This window comes from Stylophora pistillata, chromosome 3 (assembly GCF_964205215.1).
Source record: "Stylophora pistillata chromosome 3, jaStyPist1.2, whole genome shotgun sequence".
In the NCBI taxonomy this organism is placed as follows: Eukaryota; Metazoa; Cnidaria; class Anthozoa; order Scleractinia; family Pocilloporidae; genus Stylophora; species Stylophora pistillata.
Window position 1 is genome coordinate 16,967,178 of NC_142521.1, and position 20,012 is coordinate 16,987,189.

Here is a 20,012-nt window from a genome sequence, read left to right on the forward strand (position 1 = left end):
TAATAACACGCCGAACTTAATGAACTTAACGAACTTTGCTCAGCTTTCTCTTCGTGAATATTTGGTTTGGGTCTGGATCAATGATATTCGTATCTTTTCCCTGGGAAATATACTCTTCCACATTAGGAACAGACAGGAAACAATTTATAAGATCAATTGTTCCGACTGCCAAGCCTCCTACATCGGTGAGACTGGCAGAAACCTCACAACAAGACTGACTGAACACAGACGGGCGACGAGGAAAGGTGATGTCAGCAATCACATTGCTGAACACCATCGACTTACCAGCCACAACATTAACTGGGACTCTGTGCAATGCCTAACCTACAGCACTGACTATTTTCAACGACTGACTCTGGAAAGCTTGTTTACTAACTTAGAACAGACTCCCCTATACAGATGTCAACAACTACCCGCTCGATACAAACGACTCATTCACGACATAAACATCACAAACGACCGAAAAAGAACGACCTAACTTTACCGATAGATCGAAACAGACCAATCACGACCGACTTACGTCACTTGAGTCTTACAGCCAATAACATCACGGCAAAACCAACCGATCATTTTACACGAACTGGAATAAGAACTTTCTACTGACAACAATCATTTACTTGACTCTGATGATGACTTCCGCACAGGTTGTCGAAACGTCAGTCACTACCACCAACAACAGTCCTTCTCAGGACTACACTCACCCGGACGATCAGACTACACCTTCACATGTTACCCCCGGTTCAAGCCATTTACTGCATAGATAAATGGATAAATAAAATTGAATGAAAATGAACGGTCTCAAATTTGTTAGGTTATTTACCAACGGCAAGCAGTAATTTACTACAACACATATTTTGATCCCTTGACTACGGAGATAAAACCCTTGCGACAAAATAAATTATGTTTACAGTGTGTGTGACGCTTGCGACAAACGAGATCGAAGTCGAAGGGTGTCGCTAAAGCGTGTTAATGCTACGGGACTATCTTACAGGTCGTATGCTTCAAGTACCAATAACCACGGAAAACCAAGGTTGACGGTTAACGGTGATTTAATGATGATGAACGATTAGCGAACCACGATAGACAATCACGATCACGATCGTAAACTGAAATAACAATGCAATTTACTTAAAACGTTGCTTAACTCATGAACAAAACGCTTAGAGCAATTAACCTGCCTCCGTCGATAACGCGATCAAAATTAACAACAATCAACAGGAATACTGGAAAATCATAATAAGCTACATCAAAATAACTCGAGATTTAAATCGATTGTAAGATTAACGAAATGGGCGTTCCCAGCTTAGCGTCTCATTCTTTGATTCGCCCCCTTTAGATTGAGAACAATAAATTGTACTATTGTACGACTCTGTACGTTAGCGTGCTTCTACCCAAAACAAGAAAACTAATCAAAGGAGGACACTAGCAAAATTACTCACATATCGGTCCCGCTTGTGCCAAAGGTTAAGAACCAAAAACGGCAAGTCGAATAGATAGAATGGACAAGGCGAAATACAATTATACACTGGCTAAAGGGACGCTAAACGAGGCTTTTATATGCGCGTGGGGACGCTAAAATATCTGATTACAAACCAATCGAGAATAGACAACAACGTAACCACATCCGTAACTAAAGTAATTGGTAACAAACAAATCAAATTCCACTTAGACTGAATGAATCGTTTGAGTATCCTTAACAGTGTGTGAACATCAGTCCCCGACCGCCATTGCGACGGAACCTTTTTTCCTGTCAGAGATGAGACTCTTTTGACGTGTTGAAAATCCTTGCTTTCCCTTTTTTATTTATTTGTTTTTGTTTATTTTTTTTCCTTTCAGGATTTTGATGACATTATATGAAAACGAAGAGGGCTTGAGCAGCTCATGTACTCTTGGTAAAACCAAATACCCATTCAATTCTCCATCGTTAAACTGTACCTCCCCTCCCCCCTTTTATTTGCCACCAACATTTGCCACTAGTGTAACGCCACATATCTGGTCATGGCGTCCTGGATAGCGAAGCCATGGATCGAGAAAGCTTTGATGAGCACAGATTCGAACAATTTACCCAAAATTGCCAGGGCGCAAGTCATCAAGGTACTTATTGCAATCCTTTTCTCTAAATGCTCTTTATTTTAAGCATCTGTGCAGTTTATAGGGGTTGAAACTGCAAGTGTAAATATGGCGCCAAATCGCGTTACATATTTATAAAATTTGCCCAAAGACATTGTAAGAAGGTTTTCCATGCCTTTAGAAAACATTCTAGGCTAATTTTTTAAATATTTTATTCTTTGTACAGATCGAGTTGGTTTCTATACGAGAATTTTACAATATTAATGCATTTTGATCAAACTGTTTCCTCTTAGAAGTGATCGATCAATAATTTCTCCTTATATAAACAATCACAGCCAAGGAGACGAGTAATGAAAATAACGAAAAAAATATCAAATATGAAAAGGGGAAATAATTTAACATCAAATTATCAGAACTAAGATGATAGGAATTGTAAGGCAAACATACTGAGATGTTGGTTGCAAAAGGGTTAATATTTCATGCATATTTGTGTTCTTTGATTTCTTTTTCGGTTGCTGATGTTTGCAATGATCCCTTTAAACAAAAAATCCTATCAGAACTGACCCTTTCAAAATGTTCTATGAATGAATGAATGTGAGGGCTTCAGAAATATAAGATTGGTAGGGGTGTTTGGAGAAAGGGGTACAGAGGGGGCAGGGGTTGGAGAAGGCAGCAACCCCTCTTTTTCTCCAGTAAAAAATGATCAGTTAGGTTGAAAATAAACCTGACATGTCTTAATTGCTAATTAAAGAGCTGCTCCTGTTGGAGCAGTCTTAATGAAAACCCTCTGTATCACCCTAAGGACAAATGATAGTAACTGTATTTGAGTTATGATTTTAGCTTGAAGAAACTTGCAAAAGTGTGGCATTTATCAGCGACAAGAAACTTTTTGTGAAAGCTTTGTTCTCAACACCAGCTATTGAGCAATTTCAAAGGTGAGCATGAGAGATTCAAGGCTGTGCTGTCAGGAAAATTGAAAGGAACCCAGTGCTCTGAAACTGTGAACTCCAAGGTTCTCAGCATATGCTTTTTATGAAAACACTAAAATTCCTGAGTTGCCCAAGAGCAGAAGTAAGATGCCAGGGGCCACTGGGTGCTGCTAGACACAGCTTTACGTGATGTTTGTTCGGATTTGTAGAACTCCCATGGGTGGTGAGGGGATGAATCTTGAGAATACTTCTCTGAAAAAAGGTACCCTTCCCAGTCTAAACACTTTTAATTACTAGAGGAAAGATTTCATTCCACAAAGGATAGAGAAAGAGATCTGTGAACACAATAATAAGGCAGAGATATAGATGTCATTCTAGATCTTGCAGTAAGTGCATTCTACTAGAGGGAAGCCCCTGGTTAAATGTCTTTGCAATTTCATGTTGTCATCTTTTCCCTCTTTCCTTTCATGCTCATCTTTTGTGCACATCTTTTCCAAAAATTATGCAGTGACATATTCTGTAGATATGATGATACTGATGGCTATGTATTAATAACACTACTGCCTGAATAAATGATATGACCTTCCCTTCATTTACAGTTTTTTGTTGTTGTTGTTGCCATACTTTTTATAAACTTAAGCTTTCATTCTTGGTACTTAGAAAAGTAGATGTAAATATTTACATTTTTTTTGTTTCTGATACAGGGACAATTCTAGCCTTTCTCTACCTGACATCCAAGGTGGACTTATATTTATTAAGAAATACTCTGTGCAAGTTTTTACAGAAAAAGAGTTGGTAAGATGGGGTCTTTTTTGAATCATAATTAATTGAATATTTAATGTAGGGTAATCTTCTAAAAGTTGAAAGTGTTCCAGGTATAGGAAAGCTAGGACCCTCATTACCTTCTATTGATTTCAGGCTATCATACCCTTAAGTACTAATTAAGTGTAACATTGAACATAATGTGTAGAACTAATAAATTTTTAAAACTAATTCAGTTCTTATATATATATATATATATATATATATATATATATATATATATTATATATATAATAAGTATATAATATATATATATATATATATATTAATATTAATATATTAATAATATATATATATATATTATACATATATATGTAACATTATATAAGTAGAAACTTGTAAGGGGTACCACAAACAATGCTGATCAGTCTCAAACGTGCTGCTTGGAGGATCACTGAAGTGATCGTGGGCTCTTGAAATAACGTAAATAGAAGCAGAAACGTGATGGTCAAGAGGCCAACTCCAATGTAGCTTTGTTGGTTTATTAGCTCAATGTTTCGACCGTCTCAGTCTTCTTCAGGAGCATACTCATTTATGAGACAGGATGCTCATAAATGAGCATACATACATCTTCCTCAGGAGCATACTCATGAATGAGTATGCTCCTGAGGAAGACTGAGACAGTCGAAACATCCAGCAAATAAACCAACAAAGCTACATTGGAGTTGGCCTCTTGACCATCACATTTCTGCTTCTATACATTTGAAATAAATATATATATATTTGCTACTAGTACAGTGTAGTTAAATGTTGATCAGGTCAATATTATTGTAGTCACTATTTCCTTTTATATTACAGCGCCCATGTACATCTTGTTCATATACACCTGGCCCTTGTTGTTCAAAGGGTGGATAACTCTATCCACAGAATAATTATTTACCTATCATTGGATAGCATTATTTGTCCTTTGAACAAGTGGGCCCTTTATCTCACCTACATTTTACAAAGTGTGTCACGTTTTTTTTTTTAATCATGCTCCTGACAAAACTAAGGTCTTGAATTAGGAATTTTACATGCATAACCCCAGCAATTTTTCCAAGTATCATAGGGGTCATCGTAATCAGAAATTTGATGTTTGATTTCAGAGTATCATGGGACAATCATTTTAAACTAAACCTTGGTCATCAATCCCCAATTACTACTGTTACATTAATTTGATTGTTATCCCTTGCATCCATGTCACAATCGGCACATAACCTCCAAAAGCCCAGAACTTTGCCAGCTTAATCTCAAATTTCAGTTTTTGACTTTCCTTGAGATACAATGACTGCAGATTTGCTTTGTGTTCCCTTTTTCTTGTTGGTGGAAAAGTCTGATGGTGTCGTATCCACTTTTTTAAAACATTGCAAAATCAATGTTGTATTTAGTAGGAGATAGCTTACAATGAGTGCCATCATAATGTTATTAAGTGGTTAAATAATATATAATCAATTTAATGATGAAAAATTATACTAGCTTCTAATGATAAATGATTATACCAGTGGTTATAATACAGTCTTGTCTTTACACGTGCCTCATTCTTTTAACTTTCTTTCACTTGTATGAGTACAAGCTTGAATGAGCTCCACTAATTCCTATTTGCTTGTTCATTTTGGTAACCGGTCAAGTCGCCCGAAAGTCATCTCGCCCGAAGTCATGTCGCCCGGAACCAGAGTCATGTTGCCCGAAACTCATAGTCATGTTGCCCGATATTTGGGTCATCCTCGGTGTATAAACCTGACGAGGTTTTCTTTGTTTCATGAGGTATTGTTTTGCTTTACGCTATTGTTTATAATGTTTTGTTGTCTTTGTTTTACGTCACTCGTGAGCTTCACAGGTTTTTACACCGAGGATGAGCCCGATATTTTGAGTCATGTCGCCCGAACTTTCATCGAGTGTTTAAACTTGAAGAAAAGTAACTTCTTAAGTAAATCGTAAGGAATAAACTCGTAAAATGTTGACTCGTAGACTGTTTTGGTCCGCTAACCTGCAGGAGACTCAAATATCGCTGTTCATTTCAGCGTTGTTCGTTGCTCTGAACTAAACTGCTCATTCTACAGTACAGATTCTAGTAATTATAAGCGGAACACTGTCAGTAAAATTTTCAGTAAAGAAAAGTAATATCTTAAGTAAAATGCAAGGAATAACCTCGTAAAATTTTGACTCGTAAACTTTTTCGTCCGCTAACCTATGCAAATAAGAAGTTAAAGAAAGACTCAAATATCGCTGTTCATTTGAGCGTTGTTCGTTGCTATGAACTAAACTGATCATTCTACAGCACAGATTCTAGTAATTATAAGCGGAACACTTTCAGTTATCAGAATTTTTCACACATATCAGAAAAATACATCAAGTGCTCTTGGTTTGAAATTACCGCAACGTCATAATCTTGCTTGGCTCCCGGTTAGCTCAATTGGTAGAGCGCCGGACTGTTGTGCGGGAGGTCGTGAGTTCAAATCCGGCCGGACCAACACTCAGGGTCTTTAATTAACTGAGAAGAAAGTGCTGCCTTTTTAAAAATATCTGCAAATGGTTAGACTTTCTAGTCTTCTCGGATAGGGACGATAAATGGAGGTCCCGTCTCCTGCAGGGTTGGGGTAGGAGACGTTAATTTCCCACACACGAGATTACTGTGTGATGGATGTCCTCCCCAGGATGGGATGGGGGGTAAAAAAGGGATTAGGTGTCAATTGGAACGAAAGTTCTGTTCCTTTCTCCTCCCATTCCTGTGGCGAATGAATTAAACTTAAACTAAACTTAAACTTGGCAACCACGTGATGATTATTGAGCACGTGCTGTATTCAAGATGGCGGCGTTTTCCAATGTTCCAACCGTAGTGATGTGAACTTTCGTTCGAAACAGAATGCTTCCGCAGAAAAAAACAACAACAGTGAGAACCATACTGTAACTGATATTACCATTTTTTTTTTCCATTTTCGTGTTTTATTTTTAGGATTACTATCTCCGTGATATCAAACAACAGCGAAACGAACAACCTGAGTTTCACGAGTCAACATTTCAGTTACGAGTTTATTCCTTGCCATTTACTTAAGATGTTACTTTTCTTCAAGTTTAAACACTCGATAAAATTTCAGGCAACATGACATAGGATTTCGGGTGACATGGCTGTGGATTTCGGGCAACATGACTCTGGTTTCGGGCGACATGACTTCGGGCGAGATGACTTTCGGGCGACTTGACCGTAAACCCCTCATTACTAACTATATTACACTGCGCGAAGATCTTCATGTAAAATGTCAGGGTACACATGTACTTGTCATATTAACTTTAGGGCCTTTTTACATTATCTTTGGTTGGCATCTATTTCTAATGAAACTGAATACGATTAAAAGTAACGCTTCAGCAGTGAGTTGTTTAAAAGCGTTTGCAAGATATAAGTATTCAAGCCGGCCAAGTCAGTGGCTCCTCTAAAGTAACCCTTTTCTTTGACGAAAGTTGACCTGCATAAAAAGGTTGATGATCGCCTTCCTCTATACAAGACTTTCTCAACTGTTGTTGCCCATAGTTTCTGTTTTCAAGTCTGTAAGAAAGCGTACATGCAGGGCTCGACACTAACGGTAGCCAACTAACTATAGCCCAGAAGAAATTCAGTTTTGGTCAGTGGTTTTTTATTTCCACTCACCAGTTTGGCTATTAAACAAACTGCAATTGTCGTAACACCTAAGTTGTCACAAGGCACTTAGCTAGTAAGTTGAAAAGTTAGTGTCGAGGCCTGACATGGGCAAATCTCTAGGCAAACCACTAGCTAGCGTATACCGGAAATGATAATGGATACAAATCGACCGAAGCACGAGTAAAGTGGCCCTTAGACTAAATTTAGTCTATTGATTTGTTTTCCCCTGGGCTTTACTTTCAGGGTGATGCTGAATTTTTTATCGACATTCACCACTTTAAGTTTGCTGGAGGAGAAGGTAACACTCAGTTTGGGGGAAATATTATAGACGCTTCAACGTATCCTCCGCTACAGCAGAGATTGAGGGCGCTCTGGTGGGATACACAGCTTAGAACTCTCCTAGACAATGGACGTTCTTGTCAAGAATTACACAAGACTCTGCTGAGGAGCCATGAAAAGGTCTTTGTTCCAGATGAAATGGAAAAGAAACTAGCAGAGATTCCAGGTAAATTACTACACACATCGTTAATGCTTATGGCAAATTGTACCTTGTAGCATGTAAATACGTTTTGTTAAAGAAGCTTAAAGAAGATGTTGTTTTGTAAATCTTTGAATAGATTAATGAACGTTTGATCGTTTGTCTCACAATATATATATATATCTGTAATTACATAATCATTAGCACTTCGATCTTTTTTAATGCTCTTTTTTTAGTTCAAAAGTTGTAAATAACTGAAGAAGGTCTCTGATCGAAACGTTTTTTATTGAAATTTTTTATATTTTTGAAGTCAGAAGTTGTCCATCCTCGCAATTTTTGAACTTTCTACGTTCGTGTTTGCTGTGAGGTTTGGACTACGAATCTTTATTGATCCTCCTGGCGCGGTGCACCTTTGTCTGCCTGAGAGTTCCATTAACGACTTGCGATATATATATATATAAAGATGAGTTTCTGGAGTCGGACTAGTTCAAAAACATTTAAATACTACTCGGAGTTTCATGCTTCTAATGAAGCAATCACCAGGCAACTGGTCTTACCATCGAGCACTTTTATAGCAGATGAAGTCTTCATTTTCAATTACCACTGGTAGTTAAAATATATATATATATATATATATATATATATATATATATATCCTTTGGTAGTATGACTCGTTATTGCGAGACGGTCAAATGATAATTATCTATATACGTTCTGTACTACCTCGTTCCCGGGGTCTCTCATCTTCCCGACGAGAGACCCTGGGAACGAGGTTGCGTTCTGTACTTAGTGCTGAAAGGTACTGTAGCGGTTGAAGACGTCATTGTGATTCGGCTTACTGAAGATTATTAACCAAAGTTTAATGTGACTAGAGCGCCCCAGAGTTTGCATAAAGATTAAAAGAATTTGTAATAATTTGATTGTTAATTCATTTAGAATGGAAGGCAAGTTACTACCCCCCTCAGTCCTATCATATAGATAGCGAACTTTTTTCCTGTGGTCAAGAATCATCATCATTCACGAGACTGTCAGACTCCCTCGAAGCTGTTGAGGACAACACAACAAAACTTGAAACTAGAGACATTCTGGCCTCTCAGTCAGAACGAGATGGGCGGACAGGGGTTCAGTTGGTTGGAAAACAGGATTCGAGTGAAATGAGTGGATGTGGTCTTGTTTCGGTGATCCGTGAAAATGAGATTTCCAATACTACTGATAAAGTTGAAATTAATGAGCAGGTTAAGTCTGTGGTAGAAAAATCAAATATAATAGAAAAAGAAGAAAAAGCTAAGGGAAGCGACAAAACTGAGTGTTGTCTACAGGAAGAAGAAAGGGCACCATCGGTGGGTAGTAGCTCAAATTATGTCCCTTCCTCTCAAACTCATGCGCATGTAGTCACCGCTCAACCTTTGGAAGGGCTGATACCTGAGGAGCTGTTTTTGTCTTGGAGTGAAGGTTCACAGCCGAGGGAAAGCAGCGAAGAATCGTACTCCATTTTGCATGGGGGATCTGCTGCCGGCGAGGAGGACGAGGATGTAACTTTTGTGCCTTCGAGCCAAAATAGCCATGAGTTCGACCCAGCACCACAACTTCTCCTGATAACGCCAGGGCGATCCCAACGTGGCTGCTCGCTATCAGAGTCGCAGTTGGAGAAATTTTTTGAAAATAGCGTTTCTTTTGATCAAGTCACCACACCACCCGGGTTATCAGATGTTCTTTCTCCAACTCCAGAGTGTTACACTAAGATAAAACCTCAGAATGTGTCTCTAAATTTGGGAGGCCAAAAGAATACTGTAGGTAGCACAAACTCTCACGAATTCACCATTTCGCCCTCGTGGAGAAACTCTGTCAGCAATACTTTGACTGGCAAGCAGCCCATCCGGATAAACACCAATGTTGAATTTGATATTTTGTACTCTCAAAACACTTGGAGTTTATCTCAACCATTTACACAAGAATTTAGTGCTGATTTAATTGAAATTAACAAACGCCAGTCAATAAAAAGGAGACATTCTGAGACTCAAGATCATTCACGCAAGACATGCTTATTATATGGAAATAAGCGAGACAAAGACGTCTTTTATGGTGGCACTCCTGTTAGTCCAAGTAAGTATGAAAAAAATTGATAAGTAGACATCTGAACGAAAGAAAGGCAAACAGATGAGTAAAAGGGACAATTAAACAAGAGCGTGGCTACATTTCTTGACGCTGCAATGCTAATTGTAAATTTTCAGCCAAATCAAAGGCTGCGTTGTAGCGGGATCTCTTTCGCAACCCAAACTAGAGGACGATAGTATTACATGCTTGTTATATATTATTCCTTTTCAGATAGCACATTATTCTCAGTTAAACGTAGTCAGGCTGGTACCTCTCAAAGTCAGCAAAACGACAACTCTGTAAGTCATTGAACAACTAGCATTTAGTTTTGACGCTCTCTGAAACACTCCTAATGTCGAAGCATTTACCTCTCTTTTAACGCCTCTCTTTTTTATACCTCGCTCACTCTACCTCAAACGAACAAGCCATAATCTGGTCCAGAAGTCCTTGTGGTCATTTCAAAAATCACACGCAAATGGTCCTTACCTTATATTAGCATGTGTATCACGAATAATCAAGGTAGCGACGTTTTGAAAATGATTGCGCTCCTCCCTTTCCTCACAAGCAGTATAAAGTGGAATGAGAGGCAAGGATTGCAAGACGAAGGCAAGGCGTCATTTGTGCGTCGTTTAGTTGAAGTAGAACATGACTATTCACAAGATTGTATGTTCGTGTGACAAATACTCTGCATATTGTAAGGATTTAAAGCTCGAAATGACGTTGCGTTTTGTTAAGAATGAAGAGAGTAGGATGGTATTTGGTTTTCAGTTCGTTAGTTAGTTCCCGTTTGTCGATGGGTGACACAAGCCCACAGAAAATGAATAAATATACAAAAAAAAAATGGTCGGGGAAACGAGTGCATCCACCAGGATTCCACTCGAACGAATGACCTCCACCACTTAGCCATAAGGGGCTCGTAATTAAGTTAGAAAGTAAGTAAACCATATTTATCGAGTGAAACATTACAAAGTCACTTAATCTGATGAACCCATGGTCCTCGTGATGGCTAAGTCAGCTGCTTTTATGGGATATTTCTTATTAACTGATTATTTTTTTGATCGTTTGTCTTTGTGATTTGATAGTTTACTACTTCTCTGGTCAAACCTACTTCCCTGTACTCACAACAGGATCCTTTGGTTCTTGACACGTCAGGATCAACAGGTAGGCTGATAATAAGGCTAATCTTAAGCTTTGATGCCAGTTTGAAATTTTCATAGCAGCTCTTTTTAAGAATTGAGTCAGTTTGCTAGACATAACGTCTCGTATTCACGTTCGACGCACTAAAAACTACTATAAAACGAATACAAGAATTGTAAAAACGTGTAAAATGGTATATAAAAAGTCACTAGTAAAAAAGTAGCGGAATTCCAAATCGATTTCGATCAATTACGATCCTCATCAGTAGTACTCCGCCATGTTCAAAATACTCATAAATAATTGTTCGTATAAGTGACTCTGAAATGTCCACACTTCTTCCAGGCTTCATGTAAGCGGTCATGATGTATCAATCACAGCTCGTGGGATTTGAAAAAAGTTCCATTCGTTCTTGGAGTTCTTAAGCGAGTCTTCGTTCACATTATTTATCCTCACTCCTTCAGTTATTTGTCTCAGCATCGCGTCATTGTGATAAACCCCCGTCACATCCATTCGGAACTGCTTTACCTCTCTATTGTGTTTCTCTTTACAGTGTTTCCACAATGCAGATCGTTCTTCTTTATTGTTAAGTGATTTCGTATGCTCTTTCCCTCTGGTATACGCGCTCCTGGCTGTTTCCCCTACGTATACGCTGTTGCACTGGATACACTTAATCTCATACGTCACACTTTCTCTATCACACGGTCCTTTTCCACCTGTGCTACACACTGGGCAGTCTTCTCGTCCACACTGTCGCGGTTTAAATGGGTCGGACTTTTGGAGTAGTCGTTTAATGGCGATTCCGGCTTTCTCCACCACTTTAATATTGAAACCTTGCTGCTTTATTTCTTTCTGGTATTCCTTCCGTAACCGTGAGTTGGGCGTAGCTGGTACAAATATTACTGATTCATTCCCGCCGCGTTTGTACCAGTTGGATTTCCTTTCGCTCTTTTCCTTTTCTCGTTCCACCTTTCTCCACTCCTTGGGTCGATGTAACGGTCTTTCTCCTTTTTGCTCAGCTCTTTGTCTCGCTCTAAAAGCTTTGAGGGCCGAATCTACAACCTCATATCTGAATTTCTTGCTGTACCCCGAGTATTGCATTCTCAGGACCATCTCGTTAACATTCTCTACTACTCGTTCCCATGGTAACAATCTGCTACAGTTAAGTAAGACCCGAAGGACTTCTTGGGTCAGGACTGTTCTCTTTGTACTCCAGCTTACGGCAGACCTAGCATGTATGACTGTCTTAGAAGCCATGCTCTTGGAATAAAACTCATACATGATCACTGAGGCTGAGGCTTTCTCGTCCTGCCTGTCTGTCTCTTCCCCTTTTGTTTCCATCCACACCTTCAAGTCAAGGATAGGTAGCTTTCCGTCCTGGTGTTTAGAGGGGTAATCTATTTCGAGTTGTATTGACGGGTGTATGTCGTTTCCTATCTGTTTTATCAATGTCATAGTCCTCTCATCGTCACTGATTCCTTGATCCTCAGCTACGGATCTCTCATCCATGTGAGTTTTTCCATCCTTGTACCTCATCCCAACTGGTGTTGCTTGCACAGCCATGTTGATGTCATCCACGTATCGTTTGTTCATTTTCATAACGATGGCCAATTCCTTCAGCCTTGTTGCAAATTTTTATCCCACCAAATCATGAAAATCTGGGCCAGTACCCCGGTTAATTTAAGGCCAATTGGACCACCTCTTATTTGCTTTCTGATCTCGTTATCAAATGTGAAAACATGATTTTTCATAATCACTGTCAATACGACTCTTAATGCCTCTTTCAACATAATACGTTTCGCACGTTCATCTGGCTGTGTGACTGGTGGGTTCCACGATTTAAATCTTTTCTCTTTCTGCTCCTCACTCCCACTTGCAGTGATCGTGGGTGGTCTCCCTCTATTCGTCTTTCTCGTTGGACATACATTTGTAATCCCCATCCTAGTTAGCACTTCCGGTGATGTCGTTAATGCCAGGTACAGACCCAACTCCTGACTGTTGATACTTCGGATACAGATGTTACTCTCGTAGAAAACCTCACACACCTTATCGATTGTGAACTCAATATCAAGACTAGGATATAAAGCAATCACGTCGGTGGAGCCAATTATTAAGTTGTCGTTATCCTGGTCCTGATTAACTCTGTTCATTTCCGCGATCATGTCTTCCGTGCTCGTGCATATGGCGCTATTCTCTCTCGATTTCCATACCTCTGTAAGTACAACGCTCACCAGGTGAGAGAGCTTGCAGTTGTAACCTACCACTGCCCCGCATACCGGTCTAACGGGGGGGCCCTTGTACTCATCACTGTACTCTTTATGGTCCTTACGTAGGGTATATAGCGGTGCTACTTGGCTATCACTATTTAACATATTGTTCTTTACTCTAGTCTCGTTATTGGTCTCGCTCCCTGCATTTAAAATGCGCACCCAAGACGTCGAATGTGCATTTATGAGCTGTTGTAACCGGTTATGTTCATCTTTGGTAATTAAGACGCTATCGACAACGTGCGGTTGAGAAGCTACTCTGTAGTTCCCCATGCTGTCTACGGAGAGGCGACCTGACTTGTCTGTTTGAAACACCACACTCTCCTGACTCTGAACTTTCTCTTTCATTGAAACCAAGCCTTCCTTTTCGTTCTTCTCTAGGTTGCTCCATTTGCAAACCTTTTCATCTTTCACGTATTTTTCTGTTATTTGATTTAATTTTACTTTCAGGTTTTGCATAGCAATTTCCGACCTTTCGTCAAGAGGTTCAGGTAGATGCACTCTCTTGTTGAAGGGGAGATCTGTTGCCCTCATATTGCTGAAATCAAATGTGTTACTCTTAACATCGTACACACTTCCTTTTGTTTCTCCTTCAGGCTCTTTGTTCTCGTCCTGTTGGTTCTTGTCACCCTCGAATTGCTTCCTCTTTGTCCATCTCAGCTCCGCTAGCCCTTTCTCGATCTCCGCCTCACACTCAACAGTGTTCACCTTGTCGTATACAGCAAATTTTGGTGGTAAACTCAATATTTTCTTTTCCTTCTCATCAGTAGAACACCCTCCATAACACCTAGGTTCAGAGTTAAATGTAACCGGCAGGTCACTATCCGCTATTGTAATCCCTTCAATTTGATCAGGTATTTCTCTACTCCGTCCATATTTTTCCCTCAAAAAAGCAATTTTCCTTTTCCTTTTCACTTTCAAACTCTCCACCACTCTTCTTCGCTCTACGTTCCATATTTCTTCAAATTGCTGCACAACACCGTTGTTAGTTAAAACCGCTTTACACTTCCTCCACTCTTTCGTATTATTGTACTGTTCTCTCTGTAAACATCTCCTGGAATCGCTCAGCTTCCATTTCATCATTTTATGTACCAAGGCATTTTTCCTTCTCGGTGGTAAATCTTTACACAAATCTTTACATCCATTTTCCACGGAGTTTGTTCCAATCTTTCTCCTTGTCAGTTCTTGTAGGAGATCAACAACATATCTTACGTGGACCAGCTTTATAGTTTGCTTCACGGTGCGTTTCATAGCCTCTAAAACCTTTTCAGGTTTGGTACATTGTGATGAAATTTTGTGGGCCGAGGCCAGGAACGTGTTCGATAATTGAGTCAGTTTGCTAGACATAACGTCTCGTATTCACGTTCGACGCACTAAAAACTACTATAAAACGAATACAAGAATTGTAAAAACGTGTAAAATGGTATATAAAAAGTCACTAGTAAAAAAAAATTCCTAGTCTTGATATTGAGTTCACAATCGATAAGGTGTGTGAGGTTTTCTACGAGAGTAACATCTGTATCCGAAGTATCAACAGTCAGGAGTTGGGTCTGTACCTGGCATTAACGACATCACCGGAAGTGCTAACTAGGATGGGGATTACAAATGTATGTCCAACGAGAAAGACGAATAGAGGGAGACCACCCACGATCACTGCAAGTGGGAGTGAGGAGCAGAAAGAGAAAAGATTTAAATCGTGGAACCCACCAGTCACACAGCCAGATGAACGTGCGAAACGTATTATGTTGAAAGAGGCATTAAGAGTCGTATTGACAGTGATTATGAAAAATCATGTTTTCACATTTGATAACGAGATCAGAAAGCAAATAAGAGGTGGTCCAATTGGCCTTAAATTAACCGGGGTACTAGCCCAGATTTTCATGATTTGGTGGGATGAAAAATTTGCAACAAGGCTGAAGGAATTGGCCATCGTTATGAAAATGAACAAACGATACGTGGATGACATCAACATGGCTGTGCAAGCAACACCAGTTGGGATGAGGTACAAGGATGGAAAAACTCACATGGATGAGAGATCCGTAGCTGAGGATCAAGGAATCAGTGACGATGAGAGGACTATGACATTGATAAAACAGATAGGAAACGACATACACCCGTCAATACAACTCGAAATAGATTACCCCTCTAAACACCAGGACGGAAAGCTACCTATCCTTGACTTGAAGGTGTGGATGGAAACAAAAGGGGAAGAGACAGACAGGCAGGACGAGAAAGCCTCAGCCTCAGTGATCATGTATGAGTTTTATTCCAAGAGCATGGCTTCTAAGACAGTCATACATGCTAGGTCTGCCGTAAGCTGGAGTACAAAGAGAACAGTCCTGACCCAAGAAGTCCTTCGGGTCTTACTTAACTGTAGCAGATTGTTACCATGGGAACGAGTAGTAGAGAATGTTAACGAGATGGTCCTGAGAATGCAATACTCGGGGTACAGCAAGAAATTCAGATATGAGGTTGTAGATTCGGCCCTCAAAGCTTTTAGAGCGAGACAAAGAGCTGAGCAAAAAGGAGAAAGACCGTTACATCGACCCAAGGAGTGGAGAAAGGTGGAACGAGAAAAGGAAAAGAGCGAAAGGAAATCCAACTGGTACAAACGCGGCGGGAATGAATCAGTAATATTTGTACCAGCTACGCCCAACTCACGGTTACGGAAGGAATACCAGAAAGAAATAAAGCAGCAAGGTTTCAATATTAAAGTGGTGGAGAAAGCCGGAATCGCCATTAAACGACTACTCCAAAAGTCCGACCCATTTAAACCGCGACAGTGTGGACGAGAAGACTGCCCAGTGTGTAGCACAGGTGGAAAAGGACCGTGTGATAGAGAAAGTGTGACGTATGAGATTAAGTGTATCCAGTGCAACAGCGTATACGTAGGGGAAACAGCCAGGAGCGCGTATACCAGAGGGAAAGAGCATACGAAATCACTTAACAATAAAGAAGAACGATCTGCATTGTGGAAACACTGTAAAGAGAAACACAATAGAGAGGTAAAGCAGTTCCGAATGGATGTGACGGGGGTTTATCACAATGACGCGATGCTGAGACAAATAACTGAAGGAGTGAGGATAAATAATGTGAACGAAGACTCGCTTAAGAACTCCAAGAACGAATGGAACTTTTTTCAAATCCCACGAGCTGTGATTGATACATCATGACCGCTTACATGAAGCCTGGAAGAAGTGTGGACATTTCAGAGTCACTTATACGAACAATTATTTATGAGTATTTTGAACATGGCGGAGTACTACTGATGAGGATCGTAATTGATCGAAATCGATTTGGAATTCCGCTACTTTTTTACTAGTGACTTTTTATATACCATTTTACACGTTTTTACAATTCTTGTATTCGTTTTATAGTAGTTTTTAGTGCGTCGAACGTGAATACGAGACGTTATGTCTAGCAAACTGACTCAATTATCGAACACGTTCCTGGCCTCGGCCCACAAAATTTCATCACAATCTTTTTAAGAAGTATTCATTGTAATTCATCATCATGGTTTAAATAGCAAAACGGGCCATATTGAACAATAATGCGCAGCTGTTGTTTGAGCTTCAGTTGTTTGCACATAACGATTATTTGGCTATTTGAGCTAAAAGAGGAATAACACTTGTGTTTGGGCTTTGATTTATTCTTTGGATTTAGCGAGCGGTAAGTGAAGCAATCGATTTTAAAATCATTGAGCAAAGAAAACACTAAGGCATAGTTGCCAGAAAACGGTAATTAAATATTAGAAAAAGGGTAAGGTCCGAGGGAAAAGGGTTCCATGCCTTCGCCCCTCTCCATTTGAACGGAAGGACGTATATAAACCACGCGGAGATAGTCTGTAGGCTTTGATGTGAAAATATATTAAACTGATAGCTTGATATACTATTTTTACAGAGGGTAACAAGTCGTCTGAAGAAGAAGAACTTCACACGTTAAGAACTCCGGCGTTTGACTCCCTTCCATCTTTTCAAGTAAGTTTGTACTGTTTTATTGTTCTTTTTTTCCTTGACCAACACGAACTTAGACTCAGATGTTCGAACTACCCTAGAATTTAATTTTTAGCTTTAACAATTTGAGTCACAAGCATTGATAAATAAAACAGAAAAACTTCAGATCATAATTAAATTGTAACTTAGCAATGTCCATATGTTATCATCAGACGATAATTACCGTGTTCGCTCCATAACATGTTTCGTTGTACTAAAAGACCTGCCACCAAGTCGAATCTTATACATGATTAAAGAAATAGCTTCATTTTAAATTTGACCTTTTTAAATTTTATTGATTTATTGATTATTTTGTTATGTAGATTCCAGTCGAAAAGGGCAAACCACTCCATCAAGAGGGCGAGGTATTTTAAATTTAAAAATAGAGTTGCGTGCATAAATGAAATAAGCTCAGTATTTATAGTGGCTGAAGGTAGAATGGTTCTTTACCGGATGTCCTTAAGCAATTTTAGTTTGTTGTGTCAAACTTAGCCTTTACCAATTGATTGTCACGAATCAAGTTGTTTGTTTGGTTATTGTTGATTAAAATGTTCGATTGCAACCTTTAAACCGACTTAATGACCAGCTCCCAGTCGGCTTGTTAGCTCAGTTGGTAGAGCATTGCACCAGTATCGCAGTCCCTTTCGTTCTCTTATATTTTTTAGCTCAGTTCAAATGCCACAAAGCAAAAAGATGCTGACTTTGTCGAGAGTATGTTGAAAAGCATTGGTTCAAAGAGGAAAAAACCTCGTAGGAACTTTAATTGGTTCTCAGATGCCTATTAGGAAAGGTATGTCACAATATTTTTTTTAGGTCTTTTTTATCGTATTGGAGAATCAGAATGAAACCTTGATTACAGCATCTGGAAAGGTTAACGAACACCAACTTGGTATAGACTATAACTATACTGACTGCTTTCATAAGCAAAGTGTTTTTGAAGCTCGTGAAAAATCCTTGTTAAAAAAAATAATGAAAGCTATGTTTGAGTCCAAAACGTTCTGAGGATCAGATTCTTTCAAATTTTGTCAGCAATTGAATAATTCAACGCAATTCAACGAAGAAGTGATTTAGAGCGTCACATTATGTTGAATTTTGTTTTTCAGTTTTTTTCCCCTCATTATTTATACAAGTACATGGACCCGACGAGGTGTTCCACTTGAAAAGATGGTTTGGTGAACCTTAGCCTGGATAGAGGTGAATTCCATGATCGTCATGCAAAAATAAGAACGCCACAGTGATTTACTTGTTATCAGGAATCACTACCAAGGACATCATTACTCAACTTGGATCCGCGATTATTTTCCTTTGGATTTACCGCGCCTAAGTACTTTCTTTACATTTTGATGACCCACTGCACCAAAAAGAGAAAACAAATCACCACTCTCTTAATAACACTTTACATCCAAGGGTCATCTCATTAATCATCATTGATCGGTCAAATCATATATTATTTCATTTTTTAATTGTGGGTTTAAACTTTATCACCTCTCCCAACCGATAATTGAACTCAGTTCTGGTTATGAATTCAGCTTGCAAGCTGGAACTTTAAAACTCTCTAATAAAAAGTTGATATAAAAGGGAAACGACAATGTTGCTTTTAAATAAAACAATTGTTCAACTTATCCTTGACAGGGAAAGAGTTGACAGGTCTCCAGTTCGTCTCTGCATTTGTCGTTTTCCACTCATCTCAGTGTTATCTCTCTGTGATCTCATATCCAGTGGGCTATAGTAAAGTGAATAATTATTATTACTTCATAAACTGAATCGGTGACGTTATTGTCTTTGGAAACCTCTAGAATCAGCTCTCTTCTCTTTCTTTACATTTTGCGTCATAGGGTCGTGCGTGGTGTTCCGTAATACCTTATTATGGTCATACACGTACACTTGTCCAGATACATCAAAATGGAAAAAAAATTATATTACATTCTTAAATTTTGACAGGGAGAAAAGATTAGAGCTTTATCTGCACCATCTTCCGAAAACAACAAAATAACGATGTCCATATTAATCTCTGCAAACATCTTTGTCGATTCATCGGTGATGATAACGAAAGGAGAAAAAAATCAATCATTTTGTATTTTATTAAACGTTTTATTATTTTTTCTGTCAGACAAGTACTTTAAAAAAAATGATAATTTTTAGCCATCTCGCCTATGTTGAACAAAATTTTTTTCTTCTTTTGCTTGTTTTCATTATGCATTTGTGGTTTTCCTTATCTCTGTCAACTTTCTCAGCGTATGAGGCAATGTGATTTATTTATTTAAGATGCGAATTGAATGTGAAACTGACTATTTGTTAAATTTAAAAAGGAGTCGTTGAATATGTAATTTTTTTGTCGCCAGTGTCACCTATGTACTCAACTCGAGTGAAATCTCTCCCCTCTACCTCACACATGAACTCTGTTCACCGTAACCGCAACATCGTTTTCAAAAATTGATTCTATTTTGTTACTATGTTAACGGTTCACTTCAAACAGTTTCCCGATCAGTCTCATATGATTCTATTTTTGCGACCGAAGGCTCGTTCCAGGTCTCATGAATTATACAGCAACATGATATTCGTTATTGAGAGAAAAATCCTTGGAAAATTTGCGACCATCAGTCGCAAGAAAAA

The 20,012-nt window shown here is 39.0% G+C and overlaps 1 protein-coding gene across 1 annotated transcript; it reads left to right on the plus strand.

Annotated features, from left to right (window-relative positions):
• Positions 1–1,514: 1,514 nt before the first annotated feature.
• On the plus strand, positions 1,515–19,053 carry LOC111326864 (uncharacterized). Its single transcript, XM_088753093.1, has 11 exons — positions 1,515–2,094; positions 2,911–3,005; positions 3,704–3,794; positions 7,678–7,939; positions 8,849–10,015; positions 10,238–10,305; positions 11,089–11,167; positions 17,308–17,384; positions 17,723–17,764; positions 18,065–18,189; positions 18,503–19,053. Exons 1-10 carry the CDS (start codon positions 1,999–2,001, stop codon positions 18,182–18,184), a joined length of 2,097 nt encoding a protein of 698 aa, XP_088609219.1. The 5' UTR covers positions 1,515–1,998; the 3' UTR covers positions 18,185–18,189; positions 18,503–19,053.
• Positions 19,054–20,012: the final 959 nt, after the last annotated feature.